At 44.7% G+C, this 22060-nt stretch overlaps 1 protein-coding gene across 19 annotated transcripts in view; it reads left to right on the top strand.

Annotated features, from left to right (window-relative positions):
• The window catches only part of NCOR2 (nuclear receptor corepressor 2), a 477973-nt gene that overhangs the window by 399842 nt on the left and 56071 nt on the right, over positions 1-22060 (top strand). For 14 of the 19 annotated variants that reach the window (XM_061603067.1, XM_061603063.1, XM_061603066.1 and 11 more), the window contains 7 exons: positions 1467-1587; positions 2363-2591; positions 16171-16335; positions 17138-17292; positions 18644-18749; positions 18993-19097; positions 20299-20402. In XM_061603067.1, coding sequence (XP_061459051.1) covers positions 1467-1587; positions 2363-2591; positions 16171-16335; positions 17138-17292; positions 18644-18749; positions 18993-19097; positions 20299-20402 — 985 coding nt within the window. The remainder of the gene's footprint in view (positions 1-1466; positions 1588-2362; positions 2592-16170; positions 16336-17137; positions 17293-18643; positions 18750-18992; positions 19098-20298; positions 20403-22060) is intronic. The other 5 variants (XM_061603079.1, XM_061603080.1, XM_061603070.1 and 2 more) reach the window with 1 other exon arrangement.

Here is a 22060-nt window from a genome sequence, read left to right as displayed (position 1 = left end):
CCCCACAGTTTCAGATTTCACATCATTTCTGTGAGACTCCATGAAGGGGGGAGACTCATTCCTGAATCCTAAACAAAAATCACTTTCTAGAGCACTAGTTTGTTGTGCCAGCAGAGGTGGCGTTGGGAACTTCTAATCTCTGAGCAAAAGTTACTGTTTTCCATAGGGATCAGCAAGCTTTTGTTTGTTTGTTTTTCTGTTGAGAGCCGCATTCCCTTGAAAGTAACTTCTCAGGGTCCACATGCCAATTTTGGGTGGGGCTCAAGCCAACAGTAAGTGAGGGCAGAACAAAAAATCGGAGGGATCACCCCTTCTCTCCCCCCACCCTCTTCCATAAGAACATGAGGAGAGCCCTGCTGGATCAAGCTGAAGACCCATCTAGTCCAGCACTCTGTTCTCACAATGGCCAACCAGATGTCTGTGAGAAGCCTGCAAGCAGAACGCTGAGTACATCACTGTCCCCACCCGTGATTCCCAGCAACTGGTATTCAAAAGCACACCGCCTCCAACAGTGACAGTAGCCATTGATAGCCTTATCCTCCATGAATGTGTCTAATCTTTTAAAGTCGTCCAAATTGATGGCAATCACTGCGTCTTGTGGGAGCAAATTCCATAGTTTTAACTATTTATTTATTATTAAATTTCTACCTCGCCCTTCCTCCTAGGAGCCCAGGGCAGCAGACAACAAATGATAAAAAATTAAAAACATTTTTAAAAACAACTTAAAAACAAGACATCTTTTAAAAAATCTTTAAAAAATCTTTTTAAAAATATTTTTACAGTCTTTAAAAATATCTTAAAATAATCCCAATACTGCTGAAGACTGGGATAAAAGTATTTCCTTAAAAGACTTGTTGGGAAAGTATCTTTGTAAAACGTTTTTGTTCCCTTTTCTTCTTTTTTTCTTTTTTTTTAATTGTTTGTAATTTTTTTCCTTAATAAAGTTAATTTTTTAAAAGGTTTGTTGGATGAACTATGTGATGTGTACAGAAGTACTTTATTTTTTTTGTCCCAAAATTCAACTTGATTGGATTTCCCAGAATTCTAATGTTATGAGAGGAGAAAACCTTTTTCTCTGTCCACTTGCTCTCTTGCCTTCTCTCTTCCTCCTCACTGGTGGAGGAGAGAGACACTGCATTTGTCAGAGGCCTGTTCTGATTCCTTACAGAGGGCTTTTGGAAATAGGTTGCAGGGCTCATAAAATTGGATCAAATGTCACAGGTTCTTTACCTATAGTCTAGGACAGGGATGGGGAACCTGTGGCCCTCCAGATGTTGCTAGATTACAGCTCCCATAATTCCCTGGCCATTGACCATGCTGGCTGGGGCTGATGGGAGTTGGAGTCCAGCAACATCTGGGGATGGTGGGTTCGGGTTCCGCATTCCTGATATAGGATCTCTGTACAATGGTAGCCATCCATAATGGAAGTGCTGTTCTTAACCACAGTGCTTTGTGTCTCCATGTAGGCTGGTCTCTCCTCGGCCCAGCCTTCTTAATGCCACTAACGATGCCCGGCTGAACTCCTCGCCTCAGAAGCCATTGGACTTGAAACAGCTGAAGCAAAGAGCTGCTGCCATCCCGCCCATTGTGAGTAGTGCCTCCCAGAGCAAGCTGCAGCCCTTACCTCAAAGCATCTCCCACTGCTTGAAAGCTGTGGCTTTAAGAGCCAGGTTCCTACAGAGCACTGAGGTCTGCAATAATTGGTAGGAGTAATTAGTGTGGACTGTTCAGCTCCCCAAAGCGACAATGAGTTTGCGCCAAGCAAGGAGAGCAGCTGTCATTTTCTAGGGGTGCATCTTATGCCTTCGGTCAGGCACTAAGCGGGCTTTATCACCCAGTTCAGGGGTGGAAAACCTCAGGCCCTGGAGTGAAAACTGGCCCTCCAAGCCTCTCTATCTGGCCCTCAGGACGCTCCCATTGCTATGACCTCTCCCCAGACTACACCCCTCCCTTGCCCTGCTCCACCCCTTCCTGCGGCAATACCTCTTGCTTGCCTGGATGGAGGAGGAAATGTCCAGATACCGCTGTCAGGCTCTGACATGTGGATGGCCGTAAGGTAAGACGCACATTCATGACCCTGCCCACTTTTCCCTCTAGTCCTGCTCACACTTAGCATGTGGCCTCTGGAAGGTTGGCCTCAATGGAATGTGGCCCTTGAACTGGAAAAAAAATCCCCACCCTTGATACGGTTTGTGTTCCCTGGACTGGGAAAAAATCAGGGGCTCAGTGGGGATTAACTGGTTTTTAAAAAGTTCCCTGCAAAGGAGCTGAAATGAGGCCTTTGTTGATCCCCTATGGTGTGTGTGTGCGCGCACACCAGCTGCAAATGGCACAATCCATCCAGCTTTTCTCTTCCCTGCAGATTTCAGAAGGCTTGCTGGAGGGAGCATTGCAGAGTGGAAGCACGAAGCCTCAGGTGCCTCATCACGCTTTGGCCCTTTACCAGCAGCAAATCACCATAGCCCACGAGTCTGCCTGGGAAGACTCGGCACAGAGCAAGCAGCTGCAGCAACAGCCAGCTGGAAAGGAGCCCCCATTGAGCAGCAGTCCCAAGGCCCAGGGCAGGAGCCCTGCTCTTGCTGAGAAAGAAGGTAAGAAAGTCGGGGGGGGGTCAGGGGGGCAGGCAGGTAATGATCATAGAGGTGGAGGTGGAGACTGAAAAGCTTCTCTTTCTTTCTCTCTCTCTTAGCAGAGTCAGGCAGGCATGGCTAATTAGAGGGAGTGTTGTGTCTCGCTCTGCCCTGATGAAGTGCAGAGAGCTGGGCGGTTGCTTTTATTAATGCCCCTGGCATTGCTTGTGGATGGGGGCAAGGAGAGCTGGAGCAGGGCCAGGGGCCAGCTGCTCTCCGCGGCCTGCAGAAGGCTTTTAGTGCTCAGCTGGAGCCATTACTTCTTGGACAATCAATGCTAATACCCTGACTGGAAGGGCAAGGCTTCCTGTAAAGGATTCTCAGTGGCATTCACAGTGGAAACGGCGGGGGCACCTAATGGGCAATTTGCAGCTTTCCATCCCCTCCCTGCGCCTCCTTGGTATTGACAGTCAAACACTTGAGGAGACACCACGAATGGAAACCTCGTAATGCATGTCTTAAAAGTCCTTCCGCTATCAGGGGGCCTTGCTCTGGTATCAAGCTCCTTGATCTGATAAGAAAGGGTGGAGATGCAGATGAAGAAGTCTCACCCTCAGTCACCGGACCTCTGCCTTTTCTCATGCAGATGCAGGCACACAAGTTTTTAGGAACAGCATTAAAACATACAAATGTAGGATGCTGCCTTACTCTGAGCCCATCTAGGTCAGTATTGCCTACACTGACTGGCAGCACCTGTCCAGAGTTTCAGGATGGGTACTCTCCCAGACCTACCTGGAGGTGCCTGGAGATATGAAAGCAAGACATGTACTAAGCAAAGCATGTACTAAGACATGGACTTGATGGGGGTTGGACTTGATGGCCTTATAGGCCCCTTCCAACTCTACTATTCTGTGATTCTATGAAGACAGTGAATACAGCCCTTCTTAATCTTACATGGTGCCTCCTCCCCCACCCTGCATTTCCTTGTTTGTATTTCCTTGTTACAGAATTTGGGATGCCATTTTTTGGGGGGGGGTATATAGAGAGAAATGCACTTCCTTAAATAAAAGATGTGGTAATTCGATCTGCAGAACTGGCAAGTGTATAGGTGCCATGCAGTGTCTGTTCTGGGTTTGTAAGGAGTCATTCCTTTAGTGTGGCAATGCCTATACTTTGGAACTCCCTGCCTATAGCAGGCTAGTCTCCTTTAGACACTATACTCCTATTCTATGCCTGCTGCAAACTTCTCCTATCCAGATACATGATTTGTTTATAGGTGTTCTTAAATTTGCTTCAGGTTTTTTATTGTTTTTGTTCTTAAATGTTTTAAATATGTTTTTATTTTATTTTAATTGTATTTTTATTACTGAAGTATTTGCTGCCCTGAGCTCCTTCGGGAGGGGGGGCAGGATATAGCTTTAATAAATAAATTCTAATGTAAGGAAATGAGCCATCCACACATAGCAGCCCACTTGTTGTCTTGGCAAAGAAAGTTCTTGTAGGCAACATGAATTAATTGTTCCAATTGCCCAGGTTTTTTGGGGGGGGATTCAATTCCTTCTACCCACCCACCACCAATGACCTTCTCAAAGCAAATATGGCAGTGGGATGTGTGGGATGGGGATTCCCCCCCCCCCAAAAAAAAAAAACACCTGAGCCCGCTCTGCTGCTCTTAACAGCTTTGGAGCCAAAACCACCCAAGCTGCTTCATAGGCCAGTTTTTCAAGTGGGCATCATCACATCATGAGTGAGGGGTTCCCTGTCCCTCAGGCCTTTTGACTGAGCCTTTGTCTGTTACAAGCTATTATCGCAAAAACATTCCTTTTTTACACACACACACACACACACACACAGAGAGAGAGAGAGAGAGAGAGACCTCCTCCTCAGGCCTGAAGGCCTTTTGCTGGTTCAGGACCGGGAGCATTGCCCATTTGGCTCTCTTACCTCACACAGATGGTTCACAGTTTTTGTTGTGTTTTTGTATGGATGAGGCAAGACAGTGGAGGAGAGGACGGGGGAAGAGAAGAGTGCAAATTTGGGGTTGTTGCCTTTTTCTTTCTTTTTTTAAAATTTTTGGCTCGGCAGCTTTAAAGCAAGCAATATGTTTCCTATTGATTTAGTCACCCCTTTTAGCTTGGCCTTTTCAGGGCCAGTTTAAAGCTCAAGAGCATTCATTTGGATGACGGATAGCATAAACGATGTCTCCCTCACTCCAGTTTTAGGGGCCTTGGTAAATGGTAATAGTGACCTTCTTTCTGTTTTATCAAAAAAGCCCTTAGTTATAGCTCCCCTTTTATGTATGTTGTGGGGGGTGAGGTGGGATGAGAAGAGGAGCTGCATGTTAGACTTCAAAGCATTTTCTATTGGGAGTGGAATTGCTTTCCAGATATGTACAGTGCACATCCTTTTCGGCCTGCCTTTGCATGAGGCCAAAGATGCATTGCAAAAAATGTACCTTAGATATAGCAGCCAATATGCTTGTATCAGGATCCAGCCCCTGCCATTTCCCTGTTGGTGCCAAACAGATATAGAAGCAAAAGCACATGTTGTCCTGGCTTTTTGACTTTCGTTGCATTGGTAGGAATGCCACAGCGCTCTTCAATCCCCTTTGAGCTTTCTGGCTGCATACTAGGGTTATCAGATCTCCGTTTTTCAGCCTGAGACTCCAGTTTTTAGGGGTCCCCTCTGGGTCTCTGGCTGACCCACTTTAATCTCTGGACTTTCAGCTTTCATTTAAAAAAATTAAGTGTCTAGGTCTGGTTCCAGAGACATACACCAAAACGTCAGCCGCCAGCCACCCCACAACTTCTTAGTTGCTCTGAATTCTGCTCTAATCCCAGCCCTTTCAGCACTCAAGCTAGCTGTTTCTGTCTTGTTGTTGTTATGTGCCTTCAAGTCGATTCCAACTTATAGCGACCCTATGAACAGCGTTTTCATGGTAAGCGGTATTCAGAGGGTGTTTACCATTGCCTCCCTCTGAGGCTGAGAGGCAGTGACTGGCCCAAGGCTCAGAAACGTGCTTTTTTCTGAACATCTCACAGATTGAATAAGTAAGCTCTCAGTCTTTTTCTCTCTTGTGTGTAGGAGTCAGACAGGTTTAAATTTTGAAGAGGGCAGTGTTTTGCGAACTTCCCAAATTGAAGCTTTAATCCAGTACTTGCTTTCTAGAGTAAACCGCATTGAATTCAATAGGACTTCCTTTTGAGTAGACATGGTTAGGATTGTGCTGTAAATTGATGGGACTTTTGAGTGAACATAGGAAAGAATTGTGTTTGTGTTGTATATCTTTCGCTCCCCCTCCAATCCTATTTTTGAAGCAGTTAGGCAGCGCTTACTTAGGTATCACTGTTTTTATTATGTAGGAAATTAATACTGATTTTTTTTAATGTTCTGCAATGAACTGGTTTTGACAATAAACTATTACATGGGGTGTATGTATTTTTTCATCTCCAGTGTATGTGTGTCTATGGGAATCTTTCCAGCAACCCTGTGAGGTAGGGTTGAAGTCTGGAAACCAAGGCAGCTCACAATAAGAAATAAAACCCTTTAAAATCCAATAACCATAAAAACAAGTATAAAGAGTTGCAAAACAACTTACAGTGGCATGAATCTGAATTTTGGGTTGCACGAATGAAGTTGCTTATCACTTGAGGTTGCAGTTCTGTCTTTGTTTGAGTAAGCCCCACTGAATACACTGGGACTAAGTTGATAGTCATGCTTATACAGATATTTCTTCATTTATCATATTTTTGGTTTTTGGTTAGGAATCCTGACTGGTTTTGAGATACTTTGTTTACTCTTAGGAATCTTGTTGTGGTTGGTATGGTACTGCATTTAAGAAATCATCACTGTCTTTTGTTCTTCTCTTTCTATTTGCATTTCATTTACCTTTATCCTCACTCCCTTTCATCCATAGAGGCAACAACAGCAGTTCCATGTGCTCTGCTCAACCTTCTTAAACCCACTGATGATACACCTTGTTGTTTGTTTTTTGTCCAATAGTGGTAAAAGAGAATTCACATAACAGGCAGCGTGGCTGCAATTGTTGTTTCCAAGCTGCTGCCTATGAAGGTAGACCAAATCATGTGTGCTTTCACTCTGTCAGTTATATTCACTGGAATTGGGTTGGCTGATGAAGTGCGTTTATAGCAGCCCACAGGAGAGACAGAAAAGGGTAGAGAATCTTCTTACTCATTACTCAGACCTCTTTCTGAAGTGAAGGGTCAAATCTGTAAAGAAATTTGGATGTTAAAAGGTAGGGGCAGGGCATTGCAGGGAGGGTGTTGCCAACCCTACTTGGATATGGATATCTTTGCAGAGGATCCCTAGTCAAGCTTTACCAACAACACAATCCAAACCATATCTACTGAGAAGTAAGTCCTATTGAGTTCTTAGTAAGTGTGTTTAGAATTGCAGCTCTTCGGGGGCATCCATCTTTACTCCTGAGTGTTCCCATCTAACATCTCCACAACACTAGGCTCCTTTCTTCCTACAATGGCCTTCCGGTGACTGGCCTGGCCTGGCCTGGCCTGAAAGCACTTGAACCCTTTTTGCCAGAAGTGAATTGGCTAGATTAAATGTTCCCTACCCAGGCTTTTAGCTAAGATTCTATCTTAATTTCCAATCAGATAAATGTTTTTGTATGAATCGTAAGCACCAAGCAACTGTGGTTGATGCTTAATGTATTATGCTTAATGATATCACTTGGACCCACCCCATGATGTCACTTGGACCTTCCCCATGACATCACTCAGGCCCACCCCCAAAATCTCAGGGTTTGGGATACTTCTGACCTGGCAACCCTACTGCATACACACCATACATTTAAACCACCCCAAGGAATCCTAGGAACTGTAGTTTACCCCTCACAGAGCTACAGTTTCCAGCACGCTTAACAAACTACAGATCCCAGGATTTCTTTTGAGTGCTTTTAAATGTTGTATAATTGTTTTGGGTGTATGCAGCCTAAAACTCAGTGGTTGAGCACGTGTTTCTCATGGCAGAGGTCCTGGGTTCAATACCCAACATCTCTGGTAAAAGAATCTTAGGCTGCAAAGTTTTCACTGCCTGAGTCCCTGGAACAGCCTTCTCCAACCTGGTGCCTTTCAGATGTTTTTGGACTCCAACTCCCATCATCCCTTGGGGTACAAGGTTGGGGAAGGCTGCCTTAGAGTGAGTCACTTCCATTACACTCTAGGCTAGATGGACCAGTGGTCTGATTTAGGACTCCTCTGGGCAATCTATTAAGCATTTATACTGATTCGTTTGCACAAAGCTTGCGTTACTGAGCTTTGTCCAGATTTGTTTGTAGGGCGGGTTACACAAGAGTGAGCCTTCATCTTGATTTGCATGAGGGATGTTTTAAGTGGGTTTGTTGTGCTAGAGCAACAGAGTGGCTGGTAAATCCAGCCAGATGGGCGATTAATAAATCGAATTTAAAAAAAAAAAAGAGCGCTTTAAACCACTTTAATTGTGCAAACTTAAAGTTCCTGTATGTGCTTGAATCCTTCCTGCAAAATAGTGGCAATCTGGAGGCACCCTAATGAAGTGCAGGCATTTCCAAGGGGATCACCAAGGAGGTCAGTCGTTGTGAGTCCGCAGCTGCCACCCATTTTGAACTGAGATTGTAACCAGTTCTGGAGGAATTGTTCTTGCGTGACCAGTTGTTTACCGGGCCCAATTCAAGGTGTTGGTGTTGACCTTTAAAGCCCTATACGGTTTCGGCCCAGTTTATCTGAAGGAGCGCCTCCAGCATCACCAATTATGCCGCCTGACAAGATCAGCCACACAAGACCTTCTCTCAGTCCCGCCAGTTAAAATAGCGAGGCTGGTGCGGACTAGAGAGAGGGCATTTTCGATTGTGGCCCCCACCCTCTGGAATTCCCTTCCGTTCGACCTTCGTCATGCCCCCTCCCTGATAAGTTTCTGCCGAGCCTTGAAGACCTGGCTGTTTAGACAAGCCTACGGGATTTCTGGGGTGGGTTAGTTTTTAATGCTGTTGATTAACTGGAAGAGTGGTGTTTAGTTTAATTATTGACTGTGGTTTTTACTGGTTTTATATTGTATTTTATTGTATTAATGTACGTCGCCTAGAGTGGCCGTTAATTCGGCCAGATAGGCGACTCATAAATAAAATTTTATTATTATATTATTATTACAAGTGGAGATTTGAACCCAGGGCTCATTAGCCCTAATCTGACAATCTAACAACTTTACCACACTGGCTGTTACATACGCATAATGTACTGTGTGTGACGCTCTCTGAAGACTGGGCTCCTACTGGGAGGAAGGGTGGGATATTATTATTATTATTATTATTATTATTATTATTAAAGCAGCTCTATATCAAGGGTAGCCAGCGTGGTGCCCTCCAGATATTGCTAGACTACAACTGTCATCATTCCTGACAATTGGCCATGCTGGCTGGGGCTGATGGGAACTGTGGTCCAGCGGCATCTGAAAGGCACCACCTTGACTACTCTGCCCTATATCAGTGCTAAATCTTTAATCTTCTACTTAAAGAAGGTAGGAGAGAACGTCAGTCTGCACAGTTTTTATTTTTCTTTAAAACAAGTATTAAATAGCAACATTTTCTTAAATGACATGTTCAGTTTGTACCAGAGTCCGAAGCTAGCTGCTGCATCTAGTGCTTTGGATTTTTTTGATTAAAAAAATGGGGTACCAGTAATGCATGTATTGATAAAAATGCCATGAGTACCAGCAGAAAATGGCTGCCATGGGCGACAAAAAGAGAGGTGATAGTATTCTGTATCAGTGAGTACTATCACAGAAAAAGCACTGCCTTTACCCAGCCTGTTCATAAGGAAATAATTGCGCTTTTGTGTAGACCTTTTTTAGATGTATATTGGTTCTCCACTGTTAGCAAGACTCCTCTGTAGACACGTGTTTCACATTCACACATTCTACAAGTCTTGTGAATTAGGATCTTTTGACATTGGCAATAGTGCGTCTTGGCAGATTTACCCAGTAACTTACACTCACACAGATCTCAAACATGAGGATATTTATTGAGCTTATACAGAGTCAAAATATACACATTTAACACTTCAATGGGGAATAGCTCAGTAACAGTACATATCTATTGACATCACTGAGGATAGCTCAGTAACAATATGCGTGAGGGAATTAGCAAAATAAACTTAATCATAACTGAAGCTTTCTTTTTTAAAAAAGATGTTTTTAAGAATGTTTTGTTTTAATATGTTTTTAAGGATGTTTTGTTTTAACATATTTTAAAGTCTGTTTTTATGATGTTTTAGAGAGGTTTTAGTGCTTTTGTTTGCCACCCTGGGCTCCTACTGGAAGGAAGGGTGGGATATAAATCTAATAAATAAGTAAATTCACACATACACACACACACACACAAAAGGAGCAAGGACAAAAGGCATAAGAGGAGATTAGGGGAGATGAGTTCAGCACAACTGAGGAAGGTCCACACTGTCTCTCTCTCTCTCTCCCTCCCTCCCTCCCTCCCCCCTCCCCCCCCTCTCTCCCCCTCCCCCCCCCTCCCTCCCTCTCTCCCTCCCTCCCTCTCTCTCTCTGGGCTCACTTTGCAGACTAGGCCTCAGTCATGCGCAGCTCAGCAGAGAAGACCAGAATATGGCTTCTGAAACACAGTCTCACACACACAGTCAAAGAGAGGCAGAGGGAGCAGATGTGGAGGCTACAGTTTGTAGGGAAAGGACCTCCAGAAGACAGGATAGAGAGCTAGATAGACCTTTCCCAGTCCTGATGGGCAATCTGGAAGTAGCACTGGAGCACATTGAAATTTCTGGATCAGCCAAGGAAACAGCAAACGCAGCAGGCAAGCCCTGAAATGACTTCTTGGATCTCTGCTTTGCTAACAAAGGTCCAGAACAAAACAGGATGAGTGGTGAAGACCTGAAAATAATGTTTTGAAGTAGCTCCAGCAAGCAGGGGTCTAGAGATAGTGAAGGAACAACAAGGGAGTCAGATCCCTGGGTTCTGGCTGGCTAAGTGATTCAGCAGGCGATTTCAGATAGAGTGATATTCAGCAGAGTGGGTGACCAAGACCATGAGCCCAGAACAGCGATTCAGCAGGTGATTTCATAGTGGAACTGGGCAACCAGAACATGGCTCTAGAGGTCCAGTTTGTATACTTTTCTCTCCTGAGGGCCAAACTTTTACAATTGCTTTTGAGATTGCATTGGTTGGATTGCCAAAGGCCATGTCCTGTGCATATGACTGGCAACATCTTCTCAGCTGAGATGACAAACTTTACTCCTTCAGCTACTTTTTCCATTGGGTCTTAAGCAGCCTCTTTGCAAATGAACCAAACTGAAGCCATTTTAAATATCATATAGGCCATGTTGGGGTGGAGTATCAGGTTTATAGCCAGCCTTGTAGCCAGCCTGCTAACATCGTCTTATCAAGGTACCAGCCAACGCACAGTCACCCAGCCTTGATAGCGGTGGGGCGTTAGTCTTCCCTGGTTTGCAAAGGCACATGGGAAGGGCTGTGGTTCCTCCACCCAGGCCCCCATGCATAGTCTTAACTGTCCCTGTGGGAGAGACACGGAGAATACAGTGAGGGGAGAGTTGAGGTCCGCCTGCCCTTTTAACTGGGTGGAGCTCAGGGAATTACTAAGAAAAATATGCACATGCCGTGAAGAGCCAAAGCCTGCTTGTGTTGCTGTCTGCCTCTAAGCTACACCCTTTGATGCTGACGTGTCAACCATCTGCTTTCGTGCTGTCCTTTGAAGGGCTGGATAAAAACCATGTTTCACATCTTAAATCATAAAAGCTGGAAGTTGGTGTGGGGGTGGGATGTGAATGTAATTTAGTCTCCTGGTTCTCAAAAGCATGAGGCAGTCTTTTGGGGGAGGGAGTGTGACTAACTATGGGAGAGCACAAGTTACTGACCCCTTCCATGGCCCACTTTTGAGGAGTGTGAACAGACTGGGAAGAGTGCCACCCTGCAACGTTCCAGTCAGTACACCATTGCCTCTCAAATGTTTAAGTGTGACAGCACCTACTCTTTGGAACTTCCTGCCTATTGACATCAGGCAGGCACCTTCACTGTACTCTTTTCAGTGCCTGCTTAAAACTGTTTTGTTTAGACAATGCCATCCAGACATGTACATCTCTGTTTAGTTTATTGCTAATTTTAATTATTAAATGTTTTTAATTACTTGTTCTAACCATTTTTATTTATAACATTAAGGGCTTCTTTGTAAAACCAGTTTTATTACAGTCAAGTGGTCTATACATTTTGTTAAATAAATAAAATAGGGGTTGACTTGATTGACAGCACTAAGGGCTAGTGAAGGGGGGTGTTTTTATATTTAGGGTTTTTCCTTCCCCCAAGGGCCCTGCCACCATGGAACATAAAGTGCTGTGAAGGTCCTGGCAGCCTTCATCTCGCCATTTGCCTTGGGGAGGGGAGGGCAAAAGTTCTGCTGACCAAGCCTTATGGCTTTTATGGGAGTTGCACTTAGGAGGACCTCAACAGCATTTGTTTGCTGGCTTGGGGATACTGGGTTGCATTCAGTGGTAGTCCTAGTCAGAGTAGACCCATTGAAATGAATGGACATGGGTAACTTACGGCCATTAATGTCAATGGGTTGTATTCAACTAAGTTGTATCCAGAATAGAGCCTTAGAAATTAATGAATCTAAGTTAGTCATACCTGTTAACTTAAATGGGCCTACTCTGAGGAGGACTAGTGTTAGGTACAACAAAGGCAAACAGTTGTTTCATTCATTTGGGGACTGCCATTGCTCAGTGGCAAAACATTGCCTGTGGAAGGTCCCAATTCCTGGTATCTCCCTGTAAGGTTTGGAAAGACCCCTGCCTGAAACCTTAGAGAACCTCTCCCAATCAATATAGATCAGGCTGGCCCAGTGCAGCCCTCCAGGGCCTCTGCCTAGCCCTCATGATTCTCCCTAGGCCATATCCCTCCTCCCTAGGCCTCACCGCACACTGGTTCTGCTCTGCCCTGCCCTGCCCCCTCCTTCAGTGCTTTTGCCTGGCTGGAATGTGTTCTTTTGCAATAACGCTTCTGGCCAGCCTGGATAGAGGATGGAGAGGTGTATGGCTGGAATGCCCCCAACTGCAGAAAGGAAAAAGCCACCTCTGTTGCTCTGTGTACCTTTGCCTCTGGCCATGCCCACCATTGGCATGCAGCCTCTGGAAGGGAATGTGGCCCTCGAGTTGAAAAAGGTTCCTCACCCCTCGTGAAGGCAAGAGTGAAATAAATGGTCCAATGGTCTGACATGGAATTATGCATCTTTATTTATTTATTGTTAATCTGGAGATGTATAGCCCATGCTTAAGTACAAATAACCATCAGGGTGGTTAACAGTAAAAGCAGAAGAAAACAAATAAACGCAGCAGATGTAAAAGCAGAGCAGCAGATAGAATCAGTTTTGGCTAATGTTTAAACAGGCTTATTCTTCAGAAGGTTGTATACTGGATAATGTATAGCAGGAGTACATTCCCCACAAGGAGAATCACATTCAGCAATGCCATACAAGTACAGCTCTCTTGGGCCTCATCTGCAGTATACATTTAAAGCAATGTCATACCACTTTATAAACAGTCACAGCTTCCCAAGGAGTCCTGGGAAGTGTAGCTTGTTAAGGGGTGCTGAGAGTTGTTAGGAGACTCTTATTCCCTTCACAGAGCTACAGTTCCCTGAGTTCCTTGGGAAGAGGGATTGATTGTTAAACCATGCTGGGAATGAAAGCTCTATGAGGGGAATAGGGATCTCCTAACAACTCGTAGCATCCTTTACAAACTACACTTCTCAGAATTCTTTGGTGGGGGAGCCATGACTGCTTAAAGCTGTGTGATACTGCTTTAAATGTATAGTGCAGATAGGGCTTTCAGTTCCTCTCTGCCTTGTATTTTCCATGTGGCGGACAGAGGTATGACAACAAGATGTGGAGCAGGCTTTACAGCAGGGAAGGTGAAACTCTTGCTCTCTAGATGTTGCTGGACTCCAGCTCCTACTATCCCTGACCATTGGCCATGTTGGCTGGGGCTAATGGGAGTTGGAGTCCCACAACAACTGGGAGGGTCGCAAGTTGTTTACACAGGGCTTGGAATGAACTGGTGTGGTTTAATGAAGTTTACTGAATTAATTAAAAAATCTTGGAACTGCACGTGAAAGTAGTTCTCATAATTGCTGGGTGAAATGTACACAATAAAGTTTGTTTGGGGGTGGAACTTTGAACAATTTCATCTTCAAGTTCATTCTCTTACATGTGGAGGTTTTTTTTACTCTGTAGACTCTTGGTGCTTTTAGTTTAAAGACCGTAATTTGGGGGGGATTAAATCAAACAATTCACATTTCACTGTGTGTGTGTTTAGATGTTTTCTTAGTCTTTCCTAAGTATATTTTATGCTTCAGCACAGCAGCTTGTAACATTCTGAATGCTTAAAAAATGGGCCAAGGATCATTTGGGTGAACTTGAACTGTGAACCGAACATGAACTGAACTAAGTACATTTTGTAAAGGGATAAACGTGAACTGAAGTTAGTTCCTTTTTAGGGCAACTTGAACCTGAACTAGTTTCATTTTTAGAAGGAACTTTCCAACCTCTGGGCTTACTCTGTAACATTCACTTGAACAAAATATTCACATTCATGGGTTCATGTTTCATGCTTCCTGCTCCTTCATATTTTTGTTCCTTTTGTGAGAAAAGAACAAGAGTTAAAAGTGTGTGCAGCTACTATTTTTGTGAACATAGCCTCAGACACAATTTAAGACTGCTTCTAGTTCAAGCTCTACCACCACCCCCATATGGCCTTAAGGCAGGCTTGTTATGACCACCTGCCCTCTTGCCGGTGGTAATTTAAGAATTTCCTCCAAGCAACCATTCAGTGTAGTTTTATGAAAGTTAGTGTTGTTTGGAGTTCCTCTTTAAACCACAAATGACTAACATTATTATGACTGGGCAGGAAGGCTAATAAAAGTTACAGTAGGCTAATAATTTTAGTAGGCTCACTTACAAGGCTGTCCCAAGAATCCTCTATATATGTAGTTTAAGTGCTCTTTGGAAACCTGCTTATCCTGCTTTTCCACATATTATGCCTAAGGTACCTTGCAGTCACTGCAATTACAGTTTAAAATAATTTAAATTATAACAAACCCCGAAAGGGAATAATCAGCATAATAAGAATAAATGCAGAAGGCCATGCAGTCACTAACAGAAAACATGGAGCAAGAAAATGGTGCCTGAATGATACAAAATAGAGGTGCCAAGCAAACATTTCTCTGTGGCAGGAGCTGCTCTGTCGTCCTTGCCTGAATGTTGTAGCTTGCTCAGCTCCTAGAACAGATTGGGGGTGGGAGGAGTGCTTCCAGGGAGGAACTGCTCTTTATCAAGGATAAGATAGATAGAACTTCTATAATTGTGTTGTATGAACTGTAGCTTGAAGACCTTGCGCTTGAGCTTGCTTTTCCCTCCTCCCTCCAATTCCTTTTTCCTCGTATGTCATATCTTTTTTGATTCCTGAAGGCAGGAATTGTCTTAATACTGTTCTGTTTTGTTTTTGTAAGCTGCTCTGAGAGCTTTTTTGGCTTAAAGGGTGAGGTATAAATGCCATAAATATATAGTTGTGGTGAGGGTCCATCAGAGTTGGGGCGCCACCATAAAATCAGTACCTTTCCCCAGCTTCCATTTCCTTGGCCAGAAACAGAGCCTCGGGTGGCAATATTGATAAATGGCAGCAAAAGTGGATGGCATCCAAAACAATGGAAGGGGGGGGGAAGGCCCCAAGATGCTGGTGAAGAAGAATTGCTGGTTGAGCCCAGGTTGTCCTTTAAATTGTAGCATGCCATTATTTGCTTATTATTGATTCCTCCCCCCACCCCAGGAACCTTTTAGCATGCAAAGCACTTTGCATGTATCCCATAAAGACTGTACAAAGCCAGTTAGGTTGAGTGAGAATAGTCTGCAGTTCATCTGTCCATATGTATGACTTGATTTCTCTACATTTGACGTGCAGCTGCTTGTGTGCAGAGGTCCCTTTGCAAAGCTTTGTGTTTCAGGCCATGCAAGATAATCATGTGAAAATATCTGTCTGTGCTGTTAAATCTATGATGGTTCATCCACACATGGAAGCAGTTGCTTGATTTTGCAAGCATCACATCACAAACATGCGTGAATGAGCCCAATGGCTCACACAAAGTCATAGGAACATTGGAAGCTGCCTTATACCAAGTCAGACCATTGGTTTCTCTAGCTCAGTATTGTCTACACTGAGTGCTAGTGGCTCTCCAGGATTTCAGACAGGGAACATTCCCAGTCCTACTTGGAGTTGCCGGAGATTGAACCTGGGACCTTCTGCATGCAAAGTGGATGCTCTCCCATAAAGCTACAGTCCTTCCCCAGAGATCTTAAGCAGATCTGAAACCAGGAGAGAAGCAGGGAACTAGCAGGGAGAGGCTTGGTCATCCAGTGAGATGTAAATCCAGATGCCCTATATCCAAATGCAGTGATTTGTCTACCATTAGCCTTAAAGGAAGTGAACAGAAGTGTGCAAAATGCCACTAATCTAGAGGTCCCTTCCTGACTGCTGGCTGGCTGGCTGGCTTTTGTTTTCTCCTGCAGAGAAGCCAGTGCATTTCACCCCCCTTCCGGAGGGACCCAGGCTGGGCGGAGAGCCTGCCATCACTTCCTGCTGGCCTCCGGTGCTTCCCTACCAAGGGTCGTCGAGGGACATGATCCGAACCTCTCCCCATACTGAACCTCACGTGTTTCAGTATAATCCCCCAGGTGAGCCAGGCTCTCTTACTTTTGCATGTACACTGAAGTGGGTTTGGTTTGCAGGCGTGAGCAACCTCGCGCAGGTAGCAGTTATTGCAGTTATTGCTACGCATTGTTTATGAGCTTCCCATAAGGGTCATGAGGCCACTGTTAGAAGCACAGTGCCAGTAGATGTGTGGCCCCATGGAGTGGCAGCACTGGTAACATAGGAAGCTACCTTATAATGAGCCAGACCATTGGCCCATGGAGCGCAGTATTGTCTACACGGACTGGCAGCAGCTGTCCAAGGTTTCAGCAGGGCCTCTCCCAGCCCTACCTGGAGGTGCCGGGGATTGAACCTGGGACCTTCTGCGTGCAAAGCAGGTGCTCTCCCACTGAGCGATGGTCCTTCCCCAGCGATCTTAAACAGTTCTGAAACCAGGAGAGAAGCGGGGAACTAGCAGAGAGAGGATTGTAGGAACAAATGTAACGTTAACCAGAATGCTTTAGATCAGGATTGCACAACTTGTGGATCTCCAGCCAAATAGAGGCCACTAAACCATGTTTTGTGCCCAACTGGGTGCTTAATAGTTCCGGCTGTTGTTTTTTCAGTCAGCAAAACCAGGAGATTTATGGAACCCCTCAATGTGCCATCATACATGATCAGCAGGTCACCTTTGACTGGATAGAAATAACACTATACAGACCAGCATTACTCATTCTGGTTTTATAACTCCCACCTAGAAGCTTGAGACCACCGGAGAAGTAGCCTTCATTTTAAAATAAGAACTCACATTTATAAATATCTTTTTCTTTTTTTGTTTATATGCAGGTTACCCAATCTCCTTAAATGTTCATGAAAATTCTCGCCCTGGCTTCCAGAGATTGTCAGCCATCTCCAATCCTCCCCCTCTCATCTCCACCAAGCATCCCTCCGTCCTTGAACGGCCCCTTGGCTCTATTTCCCAGGTAAAGGCACAGATGCTGGTATGTATAAATGATGGGTAGAAGATAATACTTTTGGTAGATGGTAGATGGGCATTTTCTTGCTAGCTCTGTTCTTTAGATTCCCCCAGACAAAAAGTATCAACAGGGACAATTGTGAGAGTGAGTAGGTGCCACCAGTGTATGTATAATACCTTACAGAACTCATAGGCAAAAATTAGACAGTTTCCTGCCCGCAAGCACCTTCCAGTCTAAAACAGTCAGTGAGGAAAGCAACAGAGATGGGAAAGAGGGAAGATAGAATGAATCTAGACAAATGTTGTTGCAAAGTATTTAGGAATCCGGAGTAAGGGTATAAGCCAGGGGTACCCAAACTGTGATCACTTGACCACCAGTGGTCCATGAGCTTTACTCAGGAAGTCCGCAGCATGTCTGTGGGTTTGTGGTTGAAGACAGCACATCCATCACATTAAATATTCATATTTGTTTTTAATGGTATTTTTTGCTTTTATTTCTTATATTGTATTTTGTTGTATTACAGTTTGGATTGGGTGGAATACAATAAAATGCAATATATAAGAAATAAAAGAAGCAATGAAAATACAATTAAAACTCATACAGCATCAAGCATAGGGCATTATAATTGCTGCCACAGGCAAAAAAAATAAATAAGTAGTCTGCCAAGACTCAGCGATTTTCAAGTGGTCTATGGGGGAAACAATTGGGACCCTCTGGTGTAAGCTAAAGGCAGCATGAACTGCTTCGATTGGTTGGTGACCCTTGAAGCCTTTTTCTGTCCCTTCATCCTTGTCCTGTCAGTCTGTCATTCCTCCTGTACAGGTAATGGTAATAGGAAACAATGGCAAAGAACACGGACACACACACTGCGCCAACTAATGGTTAACGATGAGGTGAACTAAGAATAAAATGATAAAAATATGAACTAATAATATTGACATTCCTGTAACACTATTAAGCTTATGCAAATATATATTACATTGCTTTAAGATACTTTTCGAAGTTGCTTTATGTTGTTGCTGTAGTTTCAAATTGCCTGTGTTTTATTTTCTTTCAGTAAATATTTTCTAAGTGGTGTACATCAGTAAACCGGTATATTTGTGTCAGTTACATTTTGAGTTTGTGGTCATGCTTTTCCCCTGGGTTGCTGCTGAACAAATTGAACAAGAATTGAAAGAGCCAGTGAAGGCTGATGCATAAGCCAGAATTTGGCATGGTATGCATAAGCCCTGATTGGATCCTCTGATTAACACTTGCCACAAAGTGAATGCCAAACTGCAGCAGTGGTTGTTCAATTCAGAAGGTACAATAGAAGGACTACTTTGGTACCTGCTCTTGTGCCCTTATGACAAATGTTCTTCCCTGTGCCTTTCAGGGGGTGCCTATCCAGCTTCACACTCCATTCAGCTCTGAGCATGCAAAAGTCCCCATTGGCTCCATTGGCGTGGGCCTGCCTCTGACTGTGGATCCCAAGAAGTTGGGTAAGACAAAAGGCGCTCCCCATTTGGTAGCCTGGGAGGCCATGTAAATATTGAAACTGGAGCCACAGCTGGCCTGGAGGGTGGAGGATTTTAGGCTTAATGAGTCTGAGGAAAGTAAAATAGGAACTGGCCTGACAGCCACAGTCCCTCTCCACCCCCACCCACCCACTCCCGCTCCTGTTGTGGTGCTATTGCAGTGTTTGCATAATGGCTATTCTTTTGTTTGTGTGTGTTTGTTTTTAGTGCCGTTCCCTGGAGTGAAGCAGGAGCAGCTCTCTCCTCGGAGCCAGGCTGGACAGCCAGAAGGCTTGGTTGTGCAGACATCGCAGGAGAGCTCTGGCCTCCGGGGTGAGGCAGTTGCATTATGCAGTCTGAGAGGCCTTCTCCCAGGGGATCGCCTGCACTATAACTCTGAAACTCCCATCAGTGTGAGAGTGGCATCCCAGCATTTTCAACGGCATCGTGCAGAATTGCTGAGGAATGCTGCTGAGGACATAGGAACAAAAGGAGCTGCCTTATACTGAGTCAGACTATTGATTCCTCCAGCTCAGTATTGTCTGTGCTGATTGGCTCCAGTTCTCCAGGGTTTCAGGCAGATGGGTCTCTCCCAGCCCTACCCGGAGGTGCCAAGGATTTAACCTGGGGCCTTCTGCATGCAAAGCGGATGCTCTGACCCTGAGCCATGGCCCTTCCCAGTGCTTCCTCAATGCCCCTAAAAATCTTGTCACCTGAAGCAGCTGTTTGTATTGCTTGTGTAGCCGTGCTGACCCCTTCTCTCTGTCAGGCATACTGGACCACCTAGAGACCAGTGAGCCAAAGCACCGTGCATGCCTTAGAAGAGTTCAAATAGAAAAAGGCAAGTTGGTAGAGGATCTACTTTGTATGCAGAAGTCACCAACCTCTCCACCTAAAAGGGCAATGGCAGGTAATGGGGAAGGCCTGAGGCCCTAGAAAGCTGTTGCCAAGTCACAGCAGGCAATACTGGACTAGATGGACTGAACGTGGTATGAAGCATCTTCCTTCCTAAATGCCATCCCTCTGATCTCTTAAGTTGGAAATGTCCAGGAGTGCCCCAGAAACCGTCAGTTGTTAAAAGCAAGAGTAGGGACCTCAGACCCGGGGGCATAATACAGCTCCCCGGGCCTCTCCCATCTGGCCCTCACACCTCTTCCCTGACCATGACCCCCCTCCCTAGGCCACACCCCTCACTGGTACTGCTTCACACCCTAAGTCTTTTTGCCTAGCTGGAACGTGCTCTTGAACTTTTACTTGTCTGGATGGAGGATAGACAAGGTTGTGTGGGTATATATAGAAACTATCCAACTGTACAGAGGTAAAACTTAACATTCGTTTCTCTGGCCATGCCCACCATTGGCATGTGGCCCTTGGATGGTTGCACAGAAGGGAATATGGCCCTTGGACTGAAAAAGGTTCCCACCCCTGGTTAAAAGCTGCAGGATTGGCCCCACCCTACCCATCAGTGCTTTCATTTGCAATTCTGAGAGCCCCTCCAGGCCTGCAGCCTTTCTGATTGTGTTATATCCTGCAGGGACGTCCTTGGGCTCATTGTCGGGAGGCAGCATCACAAAAGGCATCCCAAGCACAAGGCCCCCATCAGAATCTCCGATCACATATCGAGGATCCATCACTCACGTAAGTCTCTCTGCTCTGCTTCCAGTGTGATGAGTTCCGGGGAAATTGACTGGAGCTTCCTCAGTGACAAGGGCAGCAATGGCAAGCAAGCTTCCCTGAAAGAGAGCTTGCCCACCTTCCTACTATTGTGTGGGCACCAGAGAGGGTTGGATGTGTACTTGAGTGGATTCTCAATACTTTCAGTGAGGTTGTGGTGCCCAAGAGGCCTGGGTGTGTGCTGTACATGGGTATATGAGTGATGTCAGTGTGGAAAAGTTTCCCTGAATGTTACAAAGTTTGAAAACGAGTGGCCTAGCGGAACAAAGTGCTTACTGCCAAGGCAGGAGCCTTGCAGTGTGGGGCAGGACAAGGAGGTGAATGTATTCCACATACTTTGCAGGTTTCCTTTATTAAGACGGACATCCCACAGTTGTTCTAACTGCAACATTTAGCGTTACACTTTCTTCTCAAAAGCTTTGCAGAGACATTTTTTGGCTGGAAACTGCTTCTCTTGCACGTGCAATACTTAATGCAACTTTGGCTGAGTAACCATGCATGTAAAGCACATTCCTCCCCCCCCCCCCAAAAAAAATCCTGGAAATGGTTGTTTGTGAAAGGTGCTGGGAATTGTAGCTCTGTGAGGAGTAAACTACAGTTTACCTTTGTTGGGGGGATGTGCTTTTAATAAATGGTGTGTACTTAGCCTTTATTCATTTATGGCAAAACCAGATGCTTTGGGTAGGCATAGGATGAAGTTCCATTCCTTTGATCATCATCAGTCCTAAGTAGGAATGAACCAAACACATAGTCTTGTTACAAATTGCCCTTTGAACTTGGTTTTTAAGATGGCATATAAATGGCTGGACCTCTCCCACCTTTTCTCCATGTGACACCACTCTAGGCAGGTTACAAATTCAATAAAATAATATATATCTATTTTTATTAGCTTAGGTGGGTTTTGAAAAAAAATGGAAATGGACTAACTTCAAGTCTATTCCGACTTATGGAGACCCTATGAATAGGATTTTCATGGTAAGCGATATTCTGAGGGGGTTTACCATTGCCTTCCTCTAAGGCTGAGAGGCAGTGACTAGCCCAAGGTGATCCAGTGAGTTTCATGGCTGTGTGGGGATTTGAACCCTGTTGTCCAACACCTTAACCACTACACCACACTGGCTCTCTAGGTGGATTTTACATAATTTTAACTGGTAACATTGATATTCCAGGAATAGTTATTTCTTGGAAGTCTTTATGTAAACGTAGTTTTCCCCGTGTTACAGTTTTAAACCTTGCAGCGACTTACCAAACTGCTGAACTCTGTCTTGGCTTTTTAAATTATTATTTTTTTAAAAAAATTAATGTTCTGAAGAGGTACAACTTGAACAGCACAAAATGACAATCAGTTACTTATAACATGATCCACCCCTCCTCCTGATGTACTGAAATGTTTTGCCAAAGTTTTGAGGTGGCACAGAAAGAGAGCAATGCCTATGACAGACCTCCACCTACTCCTGGATCAGCCTTTGTCTCGTTAGCATGAAAAGTGGGCCAGACTGTTAACGAGGAAATTTGAAATGAATGAAGTGGGCAATGAACCATTCTCTTAGATCTCTCTGGCTTTATTCGGTCGCTAATGCGGGTAAAGGCTTGAAGGCCTTTTAAAACTCCTACCCCACCCC

This window comes from Rhineura floridana, chromosome 19, assembly GCF_030035675.1.
Source record: "Rhineura floridana isolate rRhiFlo1 chromosome 19, rRhiFlo1.hap2, whole genome shotgun sequence".
In the NCBI taxonomy this organism is placed as follows: domain Eukaryota; kingdom Metazoa; phylum Chordata; class Lepidosauria; order Squamata; family Rhineuridae; genus Rhineura; species Rhineura floridana.
The sequence above is the reverse complement of the archived record's forward strand: the minus strand, read 5'-3'. Positions and strand labels throughout refer to the sequence as shown.